Source organism: Manis pentadactyla, chromosome 1 (assembly GCF_030020395.1).
Source record: "Manis pentadactyla isolate mManPen7 chromosome 1, mManPen7.hap1, whole genome shotgun sequence".
NCBI lineage: Eukaryota > Metazoa > Chordata > Mammalia > Pholidota > Manidae > Manis > Manis pentadactyla.
Window position 1 is genome coordinate 233,627,340 of NC_080019.1, and position 24,876 is coordinate 233,652,215.

The following is a 24,876-nucleotide window of genomic DNA, read 5'->3' on the forward strand; positions in this document are numbered from 1 at the left end:
ATTAATGAAATTATAAAATGCAAACGGAAGGTACAGGTTTTTGTGTGTGTGTGACCTCCCCATACCATGCCCCACTGTAAGTCTAACCTGTATAATTCATGGTAGCAAATCTTTTTCCCAATTTTGTGCTTTGTGAATAACAAAATGAATAGGTTATCTGAGAAGTTCCAGGGGGCTGGTTTAGAGGACGTTCAGGAGAACCCTCAAATACATTCTGAACCTATAAAACTGTGTACTTATTTGCGCTTGGTAAAAACGTATGTTTCCTTTGTAGTATGTCATCAAAAAGCTGAACCTCCGAAACGCCTCCAGCCGAGAGCGGCGGGCCGCTGAACAGGAAGCTCAGCTGTTGTCTCAGCTGAAGCACCCTAATATTGTCACCTACAAGGAGTCCTGGGAGGGAGGGGACGGTCTGCTGTACATCGTCATGGGCTTCTGCGAAGGAGGTGATCTGTACCGAAAGCTCAAAGAGCAACAGGGGCGGCTTCTGCCTGAGAGTCGGGTGGTGGAGTGGTTTGTTCAGATCGCCATGGCTCTGCAGGTACTGCCCAGACTCACAGCATCCCACGCGCTTCAAGGTGACGGGATGGCAGGTGGAGCGTAGGAAAATGCTTTCTCAGATGCTTACATGGACAAAATGTATTTTTTTAAAAATCCACTTAGGAAGTGGACCCAGGACTTCTTGCTGAATGTCGCATTGGAGTGTTTCTGAATGACGGATGTCTGTATTGAAGTAGACATGGATTTCATGTCTCGTGGCAGGGGATGACAATTCTCTTATTCATTTAATGTTATAGCAGGCAATTTTAAGGACCCCGAGTCCACTAAGGGCAAAGAATGACCATGTTTGTTATCAGCTGGTCAGCTGTGTTGTACTGAAAGGTGGTTGGGCTAATTAACATGCCTGAACTGTAGGGCTTTGCACTTTAACCTGCCGTGGCAGTGAGTGGAAAGGCAAAACATGTTTGTGTTTTAATATACATGTATTCAAAAGTGAGACTATGAAATACCATTCTGGAACTGGGCAGATTTATCCAGAATTAATTGACTATGTTTAAATTCTAAGGTACCCTCTCTAAGTAAAAGTGATCTTGTTATAGTTGAAAATATCATTAAGCTGAAGGTTTCATGAGTCTGAGGGGGATGTGCATCTGACCTTGTATAAGTTGTCCTTGTACCGTCAGTGGGAGTTTGTAAGCATGTTTCTAACTGGATCTGCATAACACTAAATAGTATAATTGTCAAGGCACCAGGGAACAATTGGGAAGGATCTTGGGCAAATTAATGCATGAAACTTAATTTCCTACTTCAGAAAGTTGTAAATTAGACTTTTTATTTAGAGGTTATAAAACAGTAGTGTCTTGATATGTGGGTAAGTAAGGCTGTTTAACTCATGCAATCATGAATGGTGAATAAGGAGTCAGGAATAAGTAGACAAGCCTGTTTACATCTAATGAAGTTTTATTTCTATCCTCAGTATTTACATGAAAAGCACATCCTTCACCGAGATCTGAAAACTCAAAATGTTTTCCTAACAAGAACAAATATCATCAAAGTGGGTGACCTGGGGATTGCCCGAGTGCTGGAGAGCCACTGCGACATGGCCAGCACCCTCATCGGCACCCCCTACTACATGAGCCCCGAACTGTTCTCGAACAAGCCCTACAACTATAAGGTAGGACTGGTCTGTGCATACCAGCTCACCTGCTGTCTGCGTTGTTCTCATAATTTCAGAATCCATCAGAATAGTAAGTCAGAAGAATTCTCTATGAACTGGCTTAAGAGAATGTCTTTTTTTTTTTTTAAGAGGAAAATGTCAGGCATGCCAACATTAACCATTGGCTATTTTTCTTTTCTAGTCTGATGTCTGGGCTCTGGGATGCTGTGTTTACGAAATGGCCACCCTGAAGCATGCTTTCAATGCAAAAGACATGAATTCTTTAGTTTATCGGATAATTGAAGGAAAGGTAAAGGATATTCTGGAACTAGCTGTTTTTAATGATTGGAGCAAGGTGAATTTATTGCAGCTTTCTAAGTATCTCCTGGCAAAAGTGAGTAATCATTGATGTTGGGTGGATAGTTGATGGTTGGGTCCCTTCTGTGAGGAAGGTTGAACTGGAGAAGGGATTTTTTATTTCTCAGCATTGACTTGTAAAGGTGGCTTAACGGCTCCGAAGCATTGGCTCTTTGAAAACCACTACCTTGTAGCCACAGCCCTGCGAGGCTGTTGGGAGTCTCTCCTAAGGGGCTTAGGGTGCAGTGAACCCCGCTGGAATGAGCCCACTCTGTTTGAACGTGTTGCTCCTTTGACAGTCCTCACAATCACTCGTGACCGGTTGAGAATTGCCGAACACGTGTGATAGAGGCTCCAGAGTGGCCACCTGTACATGTCAGTTCCCTGGGGCTACTGCTCTTGGCCTTGTAGGCATCGCGCACCATTAAGTTTTAAGGCTGTCAATCACCTACCGATTTTAATATCATACCAACACTCATTTAATTTTTTAATTTGAAAATATTGAAAGACACAAGAAAAGGTAAAATTTGCCCATAATTCTACTACTTAAAGGGTCAAACAAGAAGGGAGTGAAATCCCCCCTCTTTCTATCCATTTCCATCCCCTGGAGATTACCATTGCTAACAATTTAGTCACAGGCTTCCCAGTTTCTTCTTGTCTTTACACAGACATAACTCTGGGTGTCTGTATGCACATATATACACAGATACTTTAAAAAATAACTGAAGTGAAATCAGGCTGTGCACTTAATCAATGAGGGACATCTTTTCCAGGTTGGTACCTGTAAGTCTTTTATTTTTTAGAAGGCTGCCTGGCATTTCATTAAAAGGATATACCATAATCTATTGCCCAAATCCTGTGTGGATGCGAGGTTGTTTCCAGTTGCGAAACCTGTACTTCAGAAACAATACTGTAGTGAATAACCTGGTACACACATCTTCAGGAAGTCAGGCTTTAGTTCCAAAAGCGAGAGGCCTCGAACGGGACTGCCAGTTTGAAGGATATGCTTTTACAATCTTACAACTTGCTGTTAGAACCAGGACACCAGCCAGCTTCCTGTGGACGACTGCATGCAGATAACCTTACGTGGATAATGACTTGAAATGAATATTGGGAGACCTCTACCCTCTTCTACTTCACAAGGCCACTAGTTGTAATTGTTGTGTTTTTCGCTGTAGCTCCCACCAATGCCGAAAGATTATAGCCCGGAGCTGGCAGAACTGATGAGAACCATGCTGAGCAAGAGGCCCGAAGAGCGGCCGTCTGTGAGGAGCATCCTGCGGCAGCCGTACATTAAGAGCCAAATCGCCTTGTTTCTGGAGGCCACGAAAGCGTAAGAAACTTCCCTTGCGTATAGGCAGGCTCGATAGGTGGCATCGGAGAGTAGCTTCTGTAATTTTCATATGCAAGAATTTATGGTGAGGTTTTAAAAAATACCAAGTAAAATTGCATGATTAGAGCACATATTGAGATTTGCACACTTGCTAAAATCAGAAATCTAGAGAACCATTTCGAGGATCCCTTTACATTCCTCAGAGGATTCCAAGAGGTACTGAGCACAATCTGTGTTTTAGAAACCATAGTAAGATGAGGGGTTATCTGAGAAACCTTTCACCTATTATAAACTATGTAAGGTAATAGACATTTAAAAAATAGTGTTCAAATTTCTGAGAGGCTTCATAAGGTTCCCTCTTCAGATAACTTCTCCAGGGAAACAGAACTCCTTTCTTTGACTTATAGGTCTTGTCTTCATTAAATAGCTGTTCTAGGATCTAAAACAGGATTGGACAAGACCTTCATGATTAATGCGTTGTGACATGGTAAATTTGGGAAGGAGTGTCAGGCCCCAGAGGACAGAGAGGGGCCATCTCTTTGTTTATATCACCTATAATGTCCCACGAAAAAGACCTTTGGCATCCGTGGTGCTGGTGTTTGTGCTCCCTTTGAATTCTCCAGCGAGGAAGCCTAGTTGTAGAAACGTCATAGTCTAACAGTTGGGGACTATTCCTATATATACCAATCATTTTTGTCTCAAAGCAGTTGTGGTATTATTACAAACAAGTGAAAGTTCAAGGTGAAAGTTATCCTGGTAGTTCTGTATGTGAAGTAATTTCTCAGATTTTAAATTTTAGAATAATTTTAAATTTTGAGAAAAACTGCGGAGAGAGTACAGAGGTTTCTGTGTCCACCTCATAGTTTCTGTCATTAAAATTTTACCTTCCCGTGGTGCCTTTGCCAGAAGCTTGCTGTTGACCAAACCCCAGGCTCCATTTGGCTCTCAGCATTTACCCACTAATGTGATTTTCCTGTTGCCAGACCCCATGTTACATTTAGTCCTCAGGTCCCCTTAGTCAGCTTGGGTCTCTGGCAGTTTCTCATTTTCTTTGTTTTTCCCGACCTTGACTTTTTGAAGAGTGCTGGTCAAGTGTTTTATAGAAGTCTCCCTGGATTTTAGAAGACTGCTCTCTGTAAATGGAGGAGTTCCAGTAGGGAGTATAATGTATACACACATTTCCTGATAGACATAAAAACCTTTGATCTTCACTCTATTGGTAATAACTTTTTCTTCTTTTCTTCCTCATAAAGAAAAACCTCCAAAAATAATATTAAAAATGGTGACTCTAAATCCAAATGTGTCGCTACAGTGGTTTCTGGAAAGGCTGAATCAAATCATAAAATAGTCTCTCCGCAGCCACACTCTTCTCAGGGCTCCAAGACGTATGTGACGGTATGTTTCTTTTTAAAGGCCATGTGTTTTAGAAAGTGTATTAAAATGATAAGTTATCCAAGCAATTACTTTATGTGAGATGATTAGGCTTTACTAGAGATTCTGTTGGGTACTTAGTTCTGCATTGTAAAGAAGGAATACTGGTGAATGTGACTCATTTAGCCACCTTTATCCACAGTGGCCTGCCAAACTGTTCATGGGGTCAATGCCGTAATAACTTTAATAATCTATTTTTTGAGGTGAGATTTGCATATCATAGGGGTAACCATTTAAAAATGAACAGTTAATTGCATTCAGTACATTCACAATGTTCTGCAACCATCACTTCTATCTAGTTCCAAAACGTTTTCATAGCACCCCAGAAGGAAATCCCATACCCAGTAAGTAGTCCTCCTCACTCTATCCTCCATCCAAACCACCAATGTGTTTTCTGCCTCTTGGGATTTGCCTATTCTGGATATTTCATATAAATGGAGTCATATAATATGTCACCTTTTGTGTCTGGCTTCTTTTACTCACCACAGTTTGTTTATCCATTCATTCACTGGTGGATATTGGGTTGTTTTGCCCTTTTGATTGTTGCTATGAACCTCTGTGTACAAGTATTTGAGTATCTGTTTTCAGTTATTTTGGGTATATATCTAGTGGTAGAATTGCTGAGTCATATGGTGATTCTATATTTAACTTTTTGAGGAACTATCATGCTGTTTTCCATAGTGGTTGCACCCATGTTACTTTCCTATGAGCCATCCGCGAGAGTTCCAGTATCTCCACAACCTTGTCAACTCGTTATTTTCTTTTTTTCTGATTTTAGCCATCTTAGTGGATGTGAAGTGGCACCTCATTGCAGTTTTGATTTGCATTTCCCTAGTGAGTAATGATATAGAGCATTTTTTCACAAACTTGTTAGCTATTTGTTTAGCTTCTTTGGAGAAATGCTTTAAGTCCTTTGCCCATTTTTTTTTTATTAAGGTGTTATTGATATACACTCTTATGAAGGTTTCACATGAAAAAACAATGTGGTTACTACATTTACCCATATTATCAAGTCCCCCCACATACCCCAATGCAGTCACTGTCCATCAGTGTAGTAAGATGCCACAGATCCATTATTTGCCTTCTCTGTGCTACACTGTCTTCCCCGTGACCCCTCACACCATGTGTACTAAACATAGTATGCCTCAATCCCCTTCTCCCTCCCTCCCCACCCACCCTCCCTCACCCCTCCCCTTTGGTAACCGCTAGTCCCTTCTTGGAGTCTGTGAGTCTGCTGCTGTTTTGTTATTTCAGTTTTGCTTTGTTGTTATACTCCACAAATGAGGGAAATCATTTGGCACTTGTCTTTCTCCGCTTGGCTTATTTCACTGAGTATAATATCCTCCAGCTCCATCCATGTTGTTGCAAATGGTAGGATTTATTTATTTATTATGACTGAATAGTATGCCATTGTGTATATGTGCCACATCTTCTTTATCCATTCATCTACTGATGGACACTTAGGTTGCTTCTATACCTTGGCTATTGTAAATAGTGCTGCGATAAACATAGGGGTGTATATGTCTTTTTGAATCTGAGAACTTGTATTCTTTGGGTAAATTCTAAGGAGTGGGATTCCCGGGTCAAATAGTATTTCTACGTTTATTTTTTTGAGGAACCTCCATACCACTTTCCATAATGGTTGAACTAGCTGACATTCCCACCAGCAGTGTAGGAGGGTTCCCCTTTCTCTGCATCCTTGCCAGCATTTGTTGTTCCTAGTCTTTTCAACGCTGGCCATCCTAACTGATGTGAGGTGATATCTCATTGTGGTTTTAATTTGCATTTCCCTGATGATTAGTGATGTGGAGCATCTTTTCATGTGCCTGTTGGCCATCTGAATTTCTTCTTTGGAGAAGTGTCTGTTCATATCCTCCACCCATTTTTTAAATTGGGTTATTTGCTTTTTGGGTGTTGAGGCGTGTGAATTCTTTATATATTTTGGCTGTTAACCCCTTGTTGGATATGTCATTTACAAATATATTCTCCCATACTGTAGGATGCTTTTTTGTTCTATTGATGGTGTCTTTTGTCGTACAGAAGCTTTTCAGTTTGATGTAGTCTCATGTGTTCATTTTTGCTTTTGTTTCCCTTACTCGAGGAGATGCGTTCAGGAAGAAGTTGCTCATGTTCAGGAGATTTTTGCCTATGTTTTCTTCTTAGAGTTTCATGGTTTCATGACTTACATTCAGGTCTTTGATCCATTTCGAGTTTACTTTTGTGTATGGGGTTAAACAATAATCCAGTTTCATTCTCTTACATGTAGCTGTCCAGTTTTGCCAACACCAGTTGTTGAAGAGGCTGTCATTTCCCCATTGTATGTCCCTGGCTCCTTTATCATATATTAATTGACCATATATGGTTGGGTTTATATCTGGGCTCTCTAGTCTGTTCCATTGGTCTATTGTTCTGTTCTTGTGCCAGTACCAAATTGTCTTGATTACTGTGGCTTTGTAGTAGAGCTTGAAGTTAGGAAGCGTAATCCCCCCAGCTTTATTCTTCCTTCTCAGGATTGCTCTGGCTATTCAGGGTCTTTGGGGTTCCATATGAATTTTAGAATGATTTGCTCTAGTTCGTTGAAGAATGCTGTTGGTATTTTGATAGGGATTGCACTGAATCTGTAGATTGCTTTAGGCAGGATGGCCATTTTAACAATATTAATTCTTCCTATCCATGAGCTCGGGATGTGTTTCCATTTATTGGTATCTTCTTTAATTTCTCTCATGAGTGTCTTGTAGTTTTCAAAGTATAGGTCTTTCACTTCCTTGGTTAGGTTTATTCCTAGGTATTTTTTTTTTTTTGGTATCATTAATCTACAATTACATGAGGAACATTATGTTTACTAGACTCCCCCCATCACCAAGTCCCCCCCACATACCCCATTACAGTCTCTGTCCATCAGCATAGTAAGATGCTATAGAGTCACTACTTGTCTTCTTATTGCTACATATTTTTTCTTTTTGATGCAATTGTGAATGGAATTGTTTTTCTGATTTCTCTTTCTGCTAGTTCATCATTAGCTTATAGGAATGAAACAGATTTCTGTGTATTAATTTTGTATCCTGCAACTTTGATGAATTCAGATATTCTAGTAGTTTTGGAGTGGATTCTTTAGGGTTTTTAATGTACAGTATCATGTCATCTGCAAGCAGTGACAGTTTGACTTCTTCCTTACCAATCTGGATGCCATTTATTTCTTTGTGTTGTCTAATTGCTCTGGCAAGAACCTCCAGAACTATGTTGAATAGCAGTGGAGAGAGTGGGCATCCTTGTCTTTTCCTGATCTTAAAGGAAAGGCTTTCAGCTTCTGACTGTTAAGTATGATGTTGGCTGTGGGTTTGTCATATATGGCCTTTATTATGCTGTGGTACTTGCCCTCTATGCCCACTTTGTTGAGAGTTTTTATCATGAATGGATGTTGAATTTTGCCAAATCCTTTTTTGGCATTTATGGAGATGATCCTGTGACTTTTGTCTTTGCCCATTTTATTTTTATTTTTATTTTTTTAGTTGAAGTCTCAAGAGTTCCTTATATATTCTGGACACTAGATGCTTATCAGATACATGATTTATAAGTATTCCCACCCATTCTGTAGGTTGTCTTTTCACTTTCTTTATAATGTCCTTTTATGCACAAATGTTTATAATTTTGGTGAAGCCCAGTTTAGCTGTTTCTTCTTTTGTTGGTTGTGCTTTTGGTGGCTTAGCTAAGAATCTCTTGCCAAATCCAAGGTCATGAAGTTGTATGCTTATGTTTTTTTCTAGTTTTATAATTTTAGCTCTTCTATTTAGGTTATTGACCCATTACAAAATTTTTTTATTGTGTTAAATATATATAACATAAAATTTGCCATTTTGAACCATTTTTAAGTGTACAATTTAGTGACCTTAATTACACTCACGGTGTTGTGCAACCATCACCACTATGTTCTAAAACTCTTTCATCATTCCAAACAGAAACTCTGTGCTCACTGAGCAATGACTCTCGTTCCTCTCACCCCCTGGCAACCTCTAATCTACTTTCCATCTGTATGAGTCTGCTTAACATCATGTGAGTGGAATCATACAATATCTGCCTTTTTGTGTCTGGCTTATTTCACTTAGCATGTTTTCAGGGTTTATCCATGTTGTAGCATGTATCAGAACTTCCATTCTATGGCTTTATAATATTCCTTGTTTGTATATACCATATTTTGTTTATCCATTCATCTGCTAATGGACATTTGGGCTGTTTCCATCTTTTGGCTATTGTGAATAATGCTGCTGTGAACATTGGTGAACAGTTTGAGTTCCTACTAAGTTCTTTGGGGTTTGAACCTAGAAGTAGGATAGCTGGGTCAATGTAATTCTGTGTTTAACTTTCTAAGGAACCTGTTGTTCCATTTTGAGTTAATTTTTTAATATTGCAAAGGGTGCTGTGATATTTAGAAGCTTGTTTTCACTCAGGATGAAGACAAATGTTTGTCCCAGGAGGAACCCGTAGTCCTTGGCCCCTTGAAGACACCTACAAGTCTGGAAGGCCACACCCATGGACCAGACACAAGCAATCCCGCAGAATCACTGGCCACAGTTAGTAGAGTGAATATCGACATCTTACCTGCAGAAGGGAGGGACTCCATCCATGGTGGCCGAGTTCGGGAGAGTCAGCCAAGACACTTAGTTGCCTCTACTGAGCTAGAAGGTACATGCACTATTTCTCAAGAGAAGGAGAACCTGCAGGATAAGTCTAAGTCCAGCACTCAGCCTGGAAACCTAATTCCCACGTGGTCCTCTGATGATATCACCAGAGAAAGGACTGACGCAGTGAAACCTCTGCAGCCCCTAAACAAAGACCAGAAGCCGAAGGACCGGGTGAGTGAGATGCCTGAGGTGCTGTTTCAGAGAATAGGCTGGAGGGTGCGGTTTCACAGGCATGGCTGTGCTGTTCGGTCTGTCATTTTAGGAAAATTAGTTATTCTACCCATTTGAACATTACAGGCACCAAAGGATAGGACTGAGGGATGGTAGATGCCCCTGCACTCTGGCACAGGGTGCTTGGTGGAAGCATGCTTTTTTTTTCTGCATATGTTTTCCCCTTTTCTGCATCCCTCCCTTACCCCTCCAAGTGGATGAGTAGTTCTAACAATTAGATAATATCACATTCCTTCTTGCTTTTGAAAAGATGGTGATTGATCTGATTTTGTAAGGAATAAAAAAACATCTTATGTGTTGGACTAAATGGGAAGGAAGAAAAGGGAAAGAACAAAAGGATTTTGATACTGAGACTATTTTGAGTAAATTTAAAGTTTATGATCTCCTTGAACTTGGAAAGAAACCTAAGTTAGGTGAAGCACAGTAATAGCTGAGGATTAGGGAGAAAGCCAGAACATTTGATTAACTTTATGTTTTCATATGTAAGGTTCTTAAAAAATATATTTAATGTATGTGTTTGCTATATTTTTATAATTCATGCTAAATATATTTAAATTTGATATATTTTTATATTTGACATCTTTTATACATATTTATATATAAAACTTTTACACATTTTAAATGTTTTTAATAAAGTTTTGTTTTTATGGAAAAGTACAAGTATGATGCCCTTGTCATTTAAGGTCATTGGCTTAAAACCCAAGTACAGTCGGCTCTTGAACAACACGGGTTTGAGCCATATGAGTTCACTTATATTGATTTTTTTTCAATAAATATGTTGGAAAATTTTTTGGAGATTTTGGACAATTTGAAAAAACATTTCTCTAGGTTACTTTATTGTAAACAGTGTACAATATACATATAACATACACCATATGTGTTAATGAACTATGTTATCAGTAAGGTTTCTGGCCAGCAGTAGGCCATTAGTAGGTGAGTTTTTGGGAACTCAAAGTTACATGCAGGTTTTTGAAGGTGGGGGGAGTTGGCGCCCGTAGCCCCCCATTGTTCAAGGTTTGGCTGTATAGTCTTAAGCTTTCTCTGGACACTGGATACTTAGGACTTTATAGATAAAATTGTATGTGTCCTACTTGGCTGTCAAATTACATTTAAGTTCACTTTTTTTTTTCTATTTATTTTTCTAATTTTTAAAGTACCAATTCAGTGGTTTTTAGTATATTCACAAAGTCGTGCAGTCATCACTACTGTCTAATGTCAGAACATTCTCATCACCTCAGAGACCCTTCGCTCAGCGACAGTAGCTCTCCGTTCTGCCTTGCCCCTGGCACCTGCTGTTTTCATGGGTCGCCTGTTCTGAGCACTGATATGAATAGAGTCGTACACTGTAAGGCCTTTTGTGTCTGGCTTCTTCTACTTAGCATAGTGTCTCCAAGGTTTACCCACGTTGTAGCACATATCAGTATTTCATTCCTTTTTATTGACAAATTCCACCTGTGTGTATATACCGTGTTTTATTTTTCCATTCATCAGTTGATGAGTCATCTGGATTGTTTCCACTTTTTGTCTACTATGGATAATAGGAACATTCTTGTGTAAGTTTTTGTATGGACACATATTTTCAGTTCTCTTGTTGTATATACCTAGGAATGGAATTGCTGAGTCATATGGTAACTCTGTGTTTAACTTTTTGGGGGAACTGTAAAACTTTTCCAAAGCAACTACATCATTTTACTTCCCACCAGCAATATCTGAGAGTCTCAGTTTCTCCACATCCTCACCAACACTTGCTATTTCCTATTTTTTTGGTTCTAGCTATTGTAGTGGGTATTAACTGGTAAGTCATAGTGATTTTGATTGGCATTTCCCTAGTGTCAGCTAGTGCTGAGCATCTTCCCACGTGCTTATTGGCCTTTTGTTTATCTTCTTTGGAGAAATACCTATTAAGATCCTTTGCCCATTTTTTAATTGGTTTATTTATTTACTGCTGAGCTGTAAGAATTCTTTAGTCTATGTCAGTCCCTTATCCGAGGTAAAATCTGACAATATGGTCACTCATTCTGTGGGCTGTCTTTTTATTTTCACAATGGTGTCCTTTGAAGCACAAAAGGTTTTAATTTTTATGAAATCCAGTTTTGTCAATTTTTTTCTTTTGTCACTTGTGTTTTGGTGTCATGAAGATTTACTCTTATGTTTTCTTCTAAGAGTTTATAGTTTAGCTCTTATATTTAGGCCTCTGATTTGTTCTGAGTTAAATTTTGTGTACAGTGTAAAGAAGAGGTCCAACTTCATTCTTTGTATGTGAATATCCAGTTGTCTCAGCACCATTCATTAAGAGATTTTTCTTTCCTTATTGAATTTTCTTGGTACTTTCATTGAAAATCAACAGACCATAAATGTAATAGTTTATTTCTAAACTCTCAATTCTGTTACACTGATCTATATGTCAGTAACATACTGTCTTAATTACTGGAGCTTTGTAGTGTTTTTGAAATTGGGAATTTTGAGTTTCCCAAACTTTATTCTTATTTTTCAATATTGTTTTGGCCATTTGGGGTCCCTTGCATTTTCATATGATGTAAGATCAGCTTGTCAAATTGTTCAGAAAGGGCTGAGATTATGATAGAGATTGCGTGGCCTCTGCAGGTCATTTCTGGATCATGGCTGTCTCTATACATGTCTTCTGACCCATGAACATAGAGAAGTCTTTCTCTATTAGGTCTGTAATTTCTTACAATGATGTTTTGTTGTTCTTAGTGTCCAAGTTTTGCACTTCTTTTGTTAAATTTATTTCTAAGTATTTTATTCCTTTTGCTACTTTTTATTTTTTATTTTATTTTATTTTGGTATCATTAATATACAATCACATGAGCAAAATTGTGGTTACTAGGATCCCCCCATTATCAAGTCCCCACCACATACCCCATTACAGTAATTGTCCATCAGCGTAGGAAGATGCTATAGAGTCACTACTTGTCTTCCCTGTGTTGTACTGCCTGTGTTGTACATTATGTGTGCTAATCGTAATGCTCCTTATCCCTCCCTTCCCACCCATCCTCCCCAGTCCCTTTCCCTTTGGTAACTGTTAGTCCATTCTTGGGTTCTGTGAGTCTGCTGCTGTTTTGTTCCTTCAGTTTTTGCTTTGTTCTTATGCTCCACAGATGAGTGAAATCATTAGTACTTGTCTTTCTCTGCCTGGCTTATTTCACTGAGCATAATACCCTCCAACTCCATCCATGTTGTTGCAAATGGTAGGATTTGTTTTCTTCCTGTGGCTGAATAATATTCCACTGTGTATATGTACCACATCTTCTTTATCCATTCATCTACTGATGGACACTTAGGTTGCTTCCATTTCAGGACCAATTGGATTTTATGGAGAAACTACTTAAGTCATTTTTTCTGTCACTCTGTACATGTATAAACTTATCAGCAGAGAAACATTTATTTCACTCTTCAGAATTGTTATCAATCATTGTTTATTATTCTGGTCTCCTTGTAATAATATTGTAAAATTTAATCGTTTATTATATTTTATTCATAATGTTAGGTGTACTCTTGAAGAATAAATTTACAAATTATTTTACCTATAGGAGTCATTATTTTGTGTTTGCTAGAGGATTTAAATGATAGATAATAATGTTTTAATGATAATGACTCTTAGAAAGCAGTTTCACCTTTTATTCATATCACATTGCTTTTCTAAAATGTACCACATAGTAGGCTCTTGATAAGAAGTCTTGATTGATTGATGTTCAATTAACAATGTCCATCTACTTGAAAACCTAGATATTCTGATATTTAAAAATTGTTTAAAAAAATAAAGGTGAACATCTGTTTTATTTTAATGTTTGATATGCATTAGTTTCTAAAATCAGGTATCCAAATAAAATACTAAGTCCTTGGTGATCTTTCTAACTTAAAAGGTAATTTATCATTACTACTGTAGTATTAGCTCCTGTCGTTGAGCGTCTAACATGTGCTAGGCATATGTTAGACTATGTGCTAGACTATATGCTAGACTATGTGCTAGGCATAGTCCTGAGTACTTCGCGCGCCCCCCGCTCTGGTCCTGCAGCATCCCGCAGTGTGTGTGAGGCATTATGCCCATTTATAGATGAGGAAACTGAGGGTCAGGGAGCTGAAGTTTCTCGGATATGACCCATGTGACCCAGACTCAGTGCTCTCTTCAGGGTGCATCCGAATAACCGTTTGCTAGGGAGTGTGTGTTAAAGTGGAGTTTACTTACAACATTTGTTAATTTTCTGAATAGAAAACCTATTGAAAGTTACGAAAAGATGTTTTTAAAAAAGCCAATTTGAACACGAATAATTTCAGATTAATAATCAGCTGAGTAGTTTAATCAAAATAATAATTTTTATTTGATTAAAGAGGAAAAAAAGCCAGAAGATGTGAATGACTGATGGTAGCAGTTTCTCTCAGCCTGTCAACACAGCAAATCAGCATTCATTTTGAGAGAGAAACTCTTCCTTCTCATTTTCATTTGTGATTTTAAAAGGAGGTGTGGAGGGTTTGGCCACTTAGAAGTTCAAAAGACTATTTCATTATTCTGTTTTATTTTCCGTTTCATTCCGTTATTTTGTAGGATGAAGTTGCTGGTGAATGTGTTACAGACAGACAGGACGGAATCCACCCAGGTTTCCAGCCACACAGCTCTGGGTCTGAACCCTCCCTGTCCCGGCAGCGGCGACACAAGAAAAGAGAACAGACTGAGTGCAGCGGGGAGCAGAGACAGGTCAGCGGGCTGCGGGGGCGCTGGAGGAAGTCGCAGTGCCGCTGCTTGGGAAGCCGACTTCAGGAATTCTGTTTAGAGTGGTGAACATTGGCCAGAGGGGCCCGTAAGAAGTGCAGGGCGCCTCTGGAGAAGGCTGGCAATGGCGCATTGCTGAGATTCATTTTCAAACGTTAGTGGGTGGGAAGCAGGGTAAGGCTCTTGCTTTCCCTGGAGAGGCAGGGCAGACCGTTTGGAGAGTCAAAGGAGCAGGCGGACGAGGGCCCCCTGGCCCTGCTGTCTCACACCGTGGACACCATCTCCCTCGTCTTCCGCACAGTCACGGTGATGCTTATTTCTGGACGTAACTTGCATCTTGCCCGTGCACCCACTCTGTAGGATTCTTAGATGGTCCTTCACTCTTGATAGAGTTTCTTTGCCCCCAAATGCCATGTCTTGAAGTTTTTGAGAAGCAAATCACTGACAATACACAGGAGACTTACCAAAGGTGGGCAGCTTCAGAGGTGGCTGTATGTGAAAGTGATAATGTCCCCTCTTTTGTAATTATTTAAGTTCCAAGAGGCCTCTCCTTGCCTTTTGCCTTCTCTTCCCACTGTTGGAAGAATGGATGTCACATCAACACAAAAGGATGCTGGAAACCAAAGCAGAGTAGCCACTGGGTCCGTGAGCAGTTCAAGGAGCAGTGAGATGTCATCATCAAAGGTTTGTGGGAGTATGAGTTGGATTTTTAAAAATCTTCTTATAAAGCTTTTTGGTTGTAAAATCCTGCAGATATTGTGAAGTTTTGTATTAAAACATCTTAGCCCTGCTTTTTGCCAAACAATGGAAAAGACAAATTTGTGAGTTTTCATTAGAAGCTTTGATTGAACTGAACAGATTCCATAGTTCCAGGGACGGTCACTAACAGTTAATTAAGGAGACCAAGTAGATCCCGAATGTAGGAAATGCAGAATTCCCCATTTGTCCTTCCAAAAATGAGTCCTTCAGAAACGAGGGCTGTTTTCATTCCTGGCTAGTGCCTTCGAGGCCCTGACAGGGCCAGGTTCAAACAGACACTCCCCTAAAGCCCTTAGGGGTGCAAGGCCTTTGCCCATGGTGCTGGATAATATGCTATGTGTTGGTGTTAGAGGAATGGTGAGTGGAATGTAAGTAACTCTGACTCTCTTTAAAAGGATCGACCATTATCGGCAAGAGAGAGGAGGCGACTAAAGCAGTCGCAGGAAGAGACGCGCCCCTCAGGTACACCTGTCCGCTTGCCTTCATCTGGTGGAGGTGTCATGTGGCTCATGAACATAGAGTTGGTTTTGATTGTGAGGTGCTAAGAATTTTCAGCATTAGTAGTCCATTTGGGAAACTGATTGGAAGAATTTTTAGTTTCTTTGTCAACTTTCTAAAACTTGAGCACAGGCTGTTGGATCTGGAACTTGTATTATCAGGGGAAGAGGGTATTCAGAAGAGCAGGAGGAGTCTGAGTGGCAGTATTCCTGGGAGACTGAACAGTGCAGTTTCTTTCCATGTTCAGAGTCTGTGGGTCCAAGAAATGTTCTCTTCTCAGGAAAAGAGAGGAAGCCCGGTGAATGGTGCTGCCCTGAGCTGGGAGCTCCAATCATCCCTATACTAGTATATAGAGATAAGACTAGCGCTTTCCATTTACTGAATGCTGACTGTGTCTCAGAGCATTATGGTAAGCACTTTAAGGGAATTATTTAGTTCCATATTTACAGGAACTGTCACAAGTAGGGTGCATTATTCCTATTTTGCAGCTGAGGAAACTGAGGTTCAGAGGGGTTAAGTAACCTATGCAAGGCCACAGAGCTGGTAGACGCAGAGCTGAGGCTGAGCTGAGGTGTCACATACCAGAGTGAGGATGAGTGTGCCGAGTTAGCTCTGGGCCGGCATGTGCTGGGGGACCTTCTGTACCTGGCGCAGAGCCCTCTTCCGTTGAGGCGGGTCCATCACAAACAGCCACTGGAGCTGGTCACTTTTTCAGGCCCTTCAGCGAGGAGAGCTTCTCTGAGTGCAGGAGCGCCAGGAAAACCCCAAGAGGAAGGCCAGCCCGCCCCTGCCCGAAGGTTGTCTTCGGACTGCTGTGCTGCTCAGGTACATCACATAGTCCTGGGGAAAAGGTGGGCACGGCTACCTCTGGCAAGCCCAGTAAGGAAAACCTCATAAATCCAGCTCCACTTTTTTCTGGGACAGCACTGGCTTCAACCACCCCTTTTTGGTCTTGATAAGGAAGAGAACTGGTCAATAATAATTAAAAGGATTGTTTGCTTCATTAATGGAATGAATTTTTCAGGCATTCTTCGTAAGCAATAGTAGTCTAGTTAATATCTTTCTTAAGTTTTCTTTAAAACAAGACTTCAAAGGGCTTCCACTGGACAACACTCTGCAAATTCTGCTGTATAACCAATATATACCCACCTTCCTGCCAGATGTTAGTCTCACTTGCTAATCTTTCCTGTTACTGTGTTTGTGTGAAGAAAAAAATAACTTCCTTCTCGCCCAGGGATGATACAGTGGCAGCATCTAGTGGCTACATGGGTAATTGCAAGGTTTCCAACACGTTTACTTTCCTGTGTAATAATATCCATTTTCTATATTCCAGTTCCTGACATCATTCCTAGAAGCATATTATTTTAAAAAAACATAGAAATATCTTGCCCTTGAAAGTAGTGAAGATTTCTTTCTTTGAATTTCTTTCTGTGATTTAGTTGGCTTTAGTATTAAGATGATCCTCTCCATTTTCCAAAGTTTTAAAGTTTGTGTGTGTAAAGCATTTTAACGAAGACTCTCACATATGAACAAACTGAGGTTGCTTTTATAGGTGACATTGTATCTAGTTGAAAGTGCCAATAGTCCTTAGCGCACCAGGTCTCTGCTTAGTAGTTGGAACACTAGAACTGTTCATTCCTCTGGAAAGGAAATTTCTTCCTAGCTGAGACTTTTAGGGCCTTGTAAAACTTCACTTTGATGTTCCTCGGCTTCACTTGTGAACTCAATGGGTGAACTGGGACATCACTGGGGTAAAGTAACTTCAACTTTTATATCTATTTCTCCTATTAAATTGGACCTCAGTGTATATTGCAACTGGACATTGCATCTAAGATTCTCACATAGTACATTCTGGTTGTGTTGTCATGTGGAATTTTGTTTTCCAAACATTAATAGGAAAGGAAACTCACCCACTGTCTCTCTGAAGATGAGTTAACTTCTTCTACAAGTTCAACTGATAAATCAGATGGGGATTCCAGGGAAGGGTAAGTTCTTACTTTTCTGTCTTCCTTCATAAACTATTTCTGTTTGAATTACTCCTAAATGTACATTTATAGTTGTATTCAGACTTTTAGTGCTGTCATTGATAACATTGTAAGTGGTATTTTGGTTTCTGCTAGAGCTAAAAATATGTTCTATTGAACACATCTGATTTTCATTCATAATAATTCTAGAATGTCCTCTTAGTTCTGTGCGTTTATAGTTTTCATCAGATTTGGAAAAATTTTGGCTTATTCCTTCAAATATTTTTTAGACCCCTTCTTGCCCTCTTGAAGATTCTACTTACATACATACTAGATTGTTTTAAAGTTGTTCCATAGCTCACTGTTGGTGTTTTCTTTTTAGGCTTTTGTTCTCTGTTTCATTTTTCATAGATTCTATTGCTATATCTTTAAGTTCCCTAGTCTTTTCTCCTTTAGTATCTAATCTGTTAATCTCATCCCAGGCATTTAATATACTGTATTTTCATTTATTTGAATTTAGTTTGGGTCTTTTTACATCTTCCATGCCTCTCCTTATTATGTTAATTCCTTTACCTAGGACATGTGGAATGTATTTGTAATAACCACTTTAATGTCTTTACCTATTAATTTGATCACGTGTCACTTCTGAGTCTGTTGCTATTAACTGATTTTTTTCTTGTCACAACTGTGTGATGTTTTCCTGCTTCTTTGCATGTCTGGTATTCTTGAGTGAATGCCAGGCATTATCAATTTTATCTAATTAGGGCTGGTATTTTTATATTTCTGTAAATACTCTTGAGGTTTGTGTTTGGATGTAGTTAAACCACTTAAAAATTGCTGGGCAGAATTTATACACAGAATCAGGGGCTTCCTCTCTCTGGCTTTCTCATTTCTTTAGATTCCTCTCTCAGTTTCTGGTGGCAGTGGTTGTCTTGAACTCTGTCCTCTGGTTCTGCAGGCCAGAAAGACTGTGGGTTTTCTGTTGTACTTTAGCTCCCTGTGGCCTGCCCTTGGGGTAAAAGTTGTTGACTGCCCTCCGGAATCTGCCTGCAGATTTTGTACATTCTCCATTGCCTTCACATAGTTGATTTTAGTATTTTGTTCAGAGTTCATGCTTGTTACTTATGGAAGGGTCTGTCTGTAGGAATTTGCTTGGCTATTTAGAAGCAGAACTTCCTAAAGGTTGTTTGGTATCTACTTTTTTAACAAAAAATTTCCATGAATCCAACTAAGTAACAAGGAGAATTTTTTTTTTCTAGGAAAGGTCATTCAAATGAAATGAGTGACTTGGTGCAATTGATGACTCAGACCCTAAAACTGGACTCTAAAGAGAGCTGTGACGATCTCCCAGTACCAGGTTCGGTGTCAGAATTTAAACTTCATCGGAAGTACCGGGACACGCTGATACTTCATGGGAAGGTTGCAGAGGAGGCAGGGGAACTCCATTTTAGAGAGCTACCTTCAGGTGATGAGTTTATTCTTCTACGGAAAACTGGAGAGCATGTGTTTATTGGAGAAATGTGTCAAACCAAGGAGTGCTTGGAATTTTTTTTTCTCTCTGCTTTTCTGCTACTTCATTTGGATATCTCCATGAAAAGTATATCTTCTCTTATGCAACAGTTGTGTTCCTGAAAAGTTACATGAAAATCTGTTTTGAACAATACATGTAAATAAATACATGTTTGGATTTTCAAGTGGATTTTCTTCAGATTGGATAGTTGTGGTTTTTAGGTTTAGGAGATGACAATGAGATGTGAAGTTTATATATATACTGTTAGTCATTAAAAATATGTGAAGTCATTAAACCAAACTATTGTCAAAGTGAAAAGAATCTTAACCTGACAAGATTTTTAAAAAAACATTGCATTCTTCTTGTTTGGTGAAAGTATTTTTCTCCCCATGCCTGTGTTACTGCTTTTTAGCTATCGTGCCAGGTTCTGAGAAGATCAGAAGAATAGTTGAAGTCTTGAGAGCGGATGTAATCCAAGGCCTGGGGATCCAACTTTTAGAGCAGGTGTATGATCTTTTGGAAGAGGAGGATGAGTTGGAGAGAGAGGTGGGTGTCCCATTAGCTGTGTCAGCTGCTTATGTCATGGAATCTTTGTAAACAACTTTTTGAAATATAACTAACATACTGTACATTTTATCTACTTAAAGTGTACAACTCAGCGGTTTTTAGTATGTTCACAGAGTTGTACAACCATCACCACAATTGATATTAGGACATTTAATTACACTAACAGAAACCTGTACCCGTCGGCAGTTACTCCTCATTGTCCCCCATACGCCCCCACCCCTAAGCAACCACTGATGTTTCTGTCTGTAGATTCTTCTGTTCTGGACATTTCATTTAAATGGGATCAGATGAAATCTGTGGTCTTTTGTGACTGGCTTCTTTTACTTAATGTAATGTTGTCAAGATTCATCCATATTGTAGCACATACCATGTACTTCATTCCTTTATGTGGCCAAATAATATATATTGTATGGCTATACCATGTTTTTGTTTATGTTTTCATCAACTATGGTCATTTAGGTTGTTTCTACTTTTTGGCTATTATGAATAATGCTGCTGTGAACATTCATGCACAAGTTTTAGTGTGGACATGTTTTCATTTTTCTTGGGTATATTCCTAGGAGTGGAAAGTGCTAAATCATACAGAGTCCACGTTGAACGCTGTGAAGCACCGCCAGAGTCTCTCCCAAAGGGGCTGCCCCATTTTACATCCCCCCAGTACTGTACAGAGGTTCTGATTCCTCCCTGTCTTTGCTAGCACTTGTTCATGCCAGCCTTTTGATGGCAGCCATCCCAGTGGGTGGGAAGTACTAGCTCATGGCTCTGACTCTCTTTTCCCTAATGGGTAAGGATGGTGAACATCTCTTGTGTGTCCACTGACCATTCATATGTCTTTTTTGGAGACATGCCTATTGCTGTTCTTTTACACATCTTAAAATTGTTTATCTTTTTACTGTTGCATTATAGGAAGAGTTGCTGTATATTCTGGAATATACAAGTCCTTCATCAGATGCATGCTGTGCCAAAGTTTTTCCTTTCCTATGGTTGTTAGTTCATTTTCTTGATGGCGTTGTTTTCAGCACAAAAGGTTTTCATTCTGTTGAAAATTCATCATTTTGTTTTTTGTCATCTGTGCTTTTGATGTCACACCTAAGAAAGCTTTGCCTTACCTCAGATCCTGAAGATTAATTCCTCTGTTCTCTTCTAAGAGTTTGATCATATCATCTCTTACAATTCGGTCTCTAATCCATTTTGAGTTCATTTTTTGTGTTGTGTAAGGAAGGACTCCCACTTCATTCTTTTGCGTGTACCTATCCAGTTGTCTTAGCACCATTTGTTGACAAGACTGTTCTTTTCCTACTGAATTGTCTTGGCGCCCTTGTTGAAAATCAGTTGACCACAACGTACGGGTTTCTTTTAGACTCTCAGTTATGTGCCATTCATTTATGTCTCTGCTTATGTCTTGATTACTATAGTCTTAGAGAAGTTTTGAAATCAAGCAGTGTGCATCCTCCAACTTTGTTCTTCTTTTTCTAGACTATTTTGGCTTTTATTTGCATTTCCATGTGAATTTTAGGGTCAGCTTGTTAATTTCTGTATGATACCAGCTGAGATTTTGATTAGGATTCTATAGAATTTTGCTTTAAATACATTTTAGTTTGACTCACCTGACTTTTCTGCTTAAAGTCACTGTTATTATACTTATATCTTTTTCTTGAGAAATTTATTATACTGTTCACAGACTTGAAAGTAAAAAATAAGGCATACTTATATTCTATAACAAATAATTCTATACTAATTTTTAAAAGCTATGTTGTCTTTCCTTGGCTGAATACAAAGGTAGTAAATACATGGTTGCCAGAGAACATTTAGATCTACATAAATTCTTAAAAAATCAGTGTAATCTTAGCATTCCGTGATTGCACATTTTGTTGTCTACCATTCTGTAAACAATCATAGCAGTAGCAGTAGTTAAAAAGTACCACACAGTGTTCTAAGCATTTTACATGTATTAACTCATTAAAATCTGCAGCAATCCAGTGAAGTTGGTACTAGTATCCCCATTTTACAGACAAGGACTCTGAAGCACAGAGAGAGAGAGTTGCACAAGGTCACACCGCTAACAGTTGCCCGGACAATTGGCTTTCAGTATAGTCTGATTTCAGAATCTATGCTTCTAACCACTGTTCTATACTGCCTTTCATTCTCCTGCATATACGTCTGTAGTTTACTGTGTATGTACACACATCCATCACATCCATCCATATATATATCACAGCCTTTATTATTTTTTTAGCAAAAACAGATTATACTACATACAGTTTTGTATTTTTCACTTAACAGTACAACCGAGCTTAAAAAGCAGCCAGCCCCTCGTAGTAACAAGCACCCCTGACCAGAGCGCTCCTGTGCGGCGGGGCCGCTGCTCCTCTCGGAGGGCTCACTCCTGGTTATGATGACCATCACAGTTCAGGGCCTGCACATTATTCTCCAGTGAGTCAGCTGCATTATAGCACACCTGCCTTATGAAAATTTTCAGAGAAGAAGTGGCTGAACAAACATTTTTGGAGTAGTTGCTCTTTTTGTATATTTGTGGTTCAAGTGCTTTGGTAGGAATAATAATAAAACCAAAAATAAAGCCTTAAATTCCTCAAAACATAGTTGATTCTCTACCAATTTAATAATGATTTCTAAATGCTGTTTTGATTTTTAATTTTGAAATACTTTCAGACTAACAAAGTTGCAAAAGTAGTACAAAGAATCCCTGAATATTCCTCACCTATATTCCCTAATGTTTCTCGTTCTGCCACTTTTGCTTTATCATTCTTTCTCCATATGTACAATTTTTAAAAATCTACTTGTGAGAAAGTTGCAGACACATGAAGTCCGTTCATTGAGGACATTTGCTGTTATTTTATGTCTTGCTTCTCCCCCCAGGCAAAATTTCTGGGCCCAGCTCTGGAACTGGGAATGAGGACAATAGCTTGCTTGTCTCTGAGTGATACCCGCCTCCCCGCAGAAGCTCAGTGAGGGGGAGGGGCGGTAGCCTCTGGTCTTCTCAGCATATTTTGCTCAGGATGGAATCTTCATTTATTGTCTGGGCAAAGGTGACTGGGGCTCCGGGATTTTCAGTGGCCCTGCACCCAAGGTAACGCCTCCGTCCTGAGGCCAAGCTGAGTCTGAGGAAGGAAGCCTCTGCCTCTTGGCTGCACTCTCCCAAAACGTATCCTTGACACCAGGTTGCGGGGCAGGATGAGGTAACGGATACCTTTGGACTAGGAACTGGGCAACAGGGGGCCCCGTGCTGTTGGTTTCGCCAGCCTGGTGTAGAGTTTTTGTCTCACTGAACTGGGCATGAGGAGGGAGGCAGTTGGTCTTAGTTCAAATACCACTGACTGACAGACACTCTTCTGAGTTTTAGTAGATTTTCTTGGGAAAAAAAAGTGTCTTTATTTGCTCCATGCCATTAGGACCATTTCCAGAGACTTGAAATGGTTGGTTTTTAGGGTGGTTTTCACTAGTTTCACTGAGGGGCCTGCAAAGCTCCTCAGTTAGGGTTACATTTCATATTTGTTCTGTCTCCCTTAATCTGGAACTGCTACTCAGCCTGTTTTTCATGGCCTTGACATTTTTGAAGTGTTGTAGGCCATCTGTTTTTAGAACGCCCCTTGGTTTGGATTTGTGTGGTATTTCCTCATGAATAGATTCAGATTATGCATTTGGCAGATTATGTGTGTGTGTCCTTCTCACTGCATTGTACCAGGAGGTGCATGACACCTGTTAACACCTTATTAGGTGTTATTTTTAATTTCAAACATTTCTTTCAACAGACATACATTGAGTGTCACATAGTACATTTGTTTGATTCCTAGTCAGATTTAATTTTCCATATAATTGGTCATTTATTTTTTGTAAATGCCTTTCCTGAATTATCTATTGGCTTGATTTGATCAATTCTAATATTCTAATGTTTTATTGATTCTAAGAACTCCTTGTTAGTGATATGTATTCTTAGGCATGTATGATGCAAATATTTTCCCTATTGTTTGCTCTTTCTTATAACTTTATTTTTTGGTGTTAAAGTTTTTCATTTTATGTAAATAGAATGATTCATATTTTCCATATGGTTTCCACCTCTAGGACCTTGCTTAGAAAAGCCCTTCTTTTAAGATTACAAAAGTATTGTTTCTACTACATACAGATATTCTTTTTGTTTCCCAAATAGGTACGTTTGCGTGAGCATATGGGTGAAAAGTATACGACTTACAGTGTGAAAGCTCGCCAGTTGAAATTTTTTGAAGAAAATGTGAATTTTTGAGAATTTATTCTGCCAGAACTAAAGAACTACTTTCAAAGATTTTTGGCTTAAACAGAAACAAACCCATAATGGGTGGAGGCCATTTACCATCCTTGTGTCTCTTTGGAGTGTTTTTTATTGGGAAAAAAATGGGACAAAACAGAATAGTATGAAGCAAGCTCACAAAAGAAAAAAACCTTTGGCTATCTTTTTCTGTTTATGAGGAAGACTTGTTGTAAGACATTTGGTTGCTGTTTACGATCCTTAAACCACATTCTTATCTAGAACTTTATATTTCTAATGTACTAATTAGCTTGAATATAGGGCCATAAAATACTGGAAGTTTTATATTGTACTATAGTGATAAAAGCAATAGGAGAAATAAAGACATACTATGTCCAGTAACACTACTTTTTTCTGTTGAGAACCTTCGGTAGTAGTTGATAAATTATTTTTTTAAAAAGTCAATTCACGATTCTGGGAATAGATTTAAAGAATATGAAGTTGTTATCTAGTACTTGAGCAGTTGAATCCCTTTTTTATATACTGTGATGTTTATTTTATTTTGATTAATATGAACCTCATTTAGTAGATGTAAAAATTGAAACTAAGAAATATTTTTGCTTCGTAAATCATGTTTTTATCCACTGGTTTTCTTAGATTTATTTTTTCATCAGTGAAAACGTTCTTCAACACTAATTCCTTTTCCAATTCAGTGATTGTAAGTGAAGTCCAGCTCCTTTTAGTTATGTTGAACATTTCAGTTTGTGTCCTGAAGTATGTCCTCTTGCACATGAAATTTTGGTTGTCTTCCTATGTTTTAAATGCATGATTATGTTATTACATATTTTATTAGTTGTTTAATAAGGGGTAATTCCCATTTTGGAAATAGTTTTATAAAATAAAAGCCTTAAGTAAATTTCA

General features: G+C 39.0%; 1 protein-coding gene across 5 annotated transcripts in view; it reads left to right on the top strand.

Moving 5' to 3' along the window:
* The window catches only part of NEK4 (NIMA related kinase 4), a 29,074-nt gene extending 4,198 nt beyond the window's left edge, over positions 1-24,876 (top strand). For 3 of the 5 annotated variants that reach the window (XM_036878201.2, XM_036878198.2, XM_036878202.2), the window contains exons 2-15: positions 275-541; positions 1,478-1,675; positions 1,860-1,967; positions 3,193-3,347; positions 4,601-4,742; positions 9,224-9,628; positions 14,253-14,402; positions 14,952-15,101; positions 15,572-15,638; positions 16,390-16,499; positions 17,571-17,659; positions 18,898-19,103; positions 19,561-19,694; positions 23,881-24,876. In XM_036878201.2, coding sequence (XP_036734096.1) covers positions 428-541; positions 1,478-1,675; positions 1,860-1,967; positions 3,193-3,347; positions 4,601-4,742; positions 9,224-9,628; positions 14,253-14,402; positions 14,952-15,101; positions 15,572-15,638; positions 16,390-16,499; positions 17,571-17,659; positions 18,898-19,103; positions 19,561-19,694; positions 23,881-23,973 — 2,121 coding nt within the window. In that variant the 5' untranslated portion in view covers positions 275-427 and the 3' untranslated portion in view covers positions 23,974-24,876. The remainder of the gene's footprint in view (positions 1-274; positions 542-1,477; positions 1,676-1,859; positions 1,968-3,192; positions 3,348-4,600; positions 4,743-9,223; positions 9,629-14,252; positions 14,403-14,951; positions 15,102-15,571; positions 15,639-16,389; positions 16,500-17,570; positions 17,660-18,897; positions 19,104-19,560; positions 19,695-23,880) is intronic. The other 2 variants (XM_036878200.2, XM_036878203.2) reach the window with 2 other exon arrangements.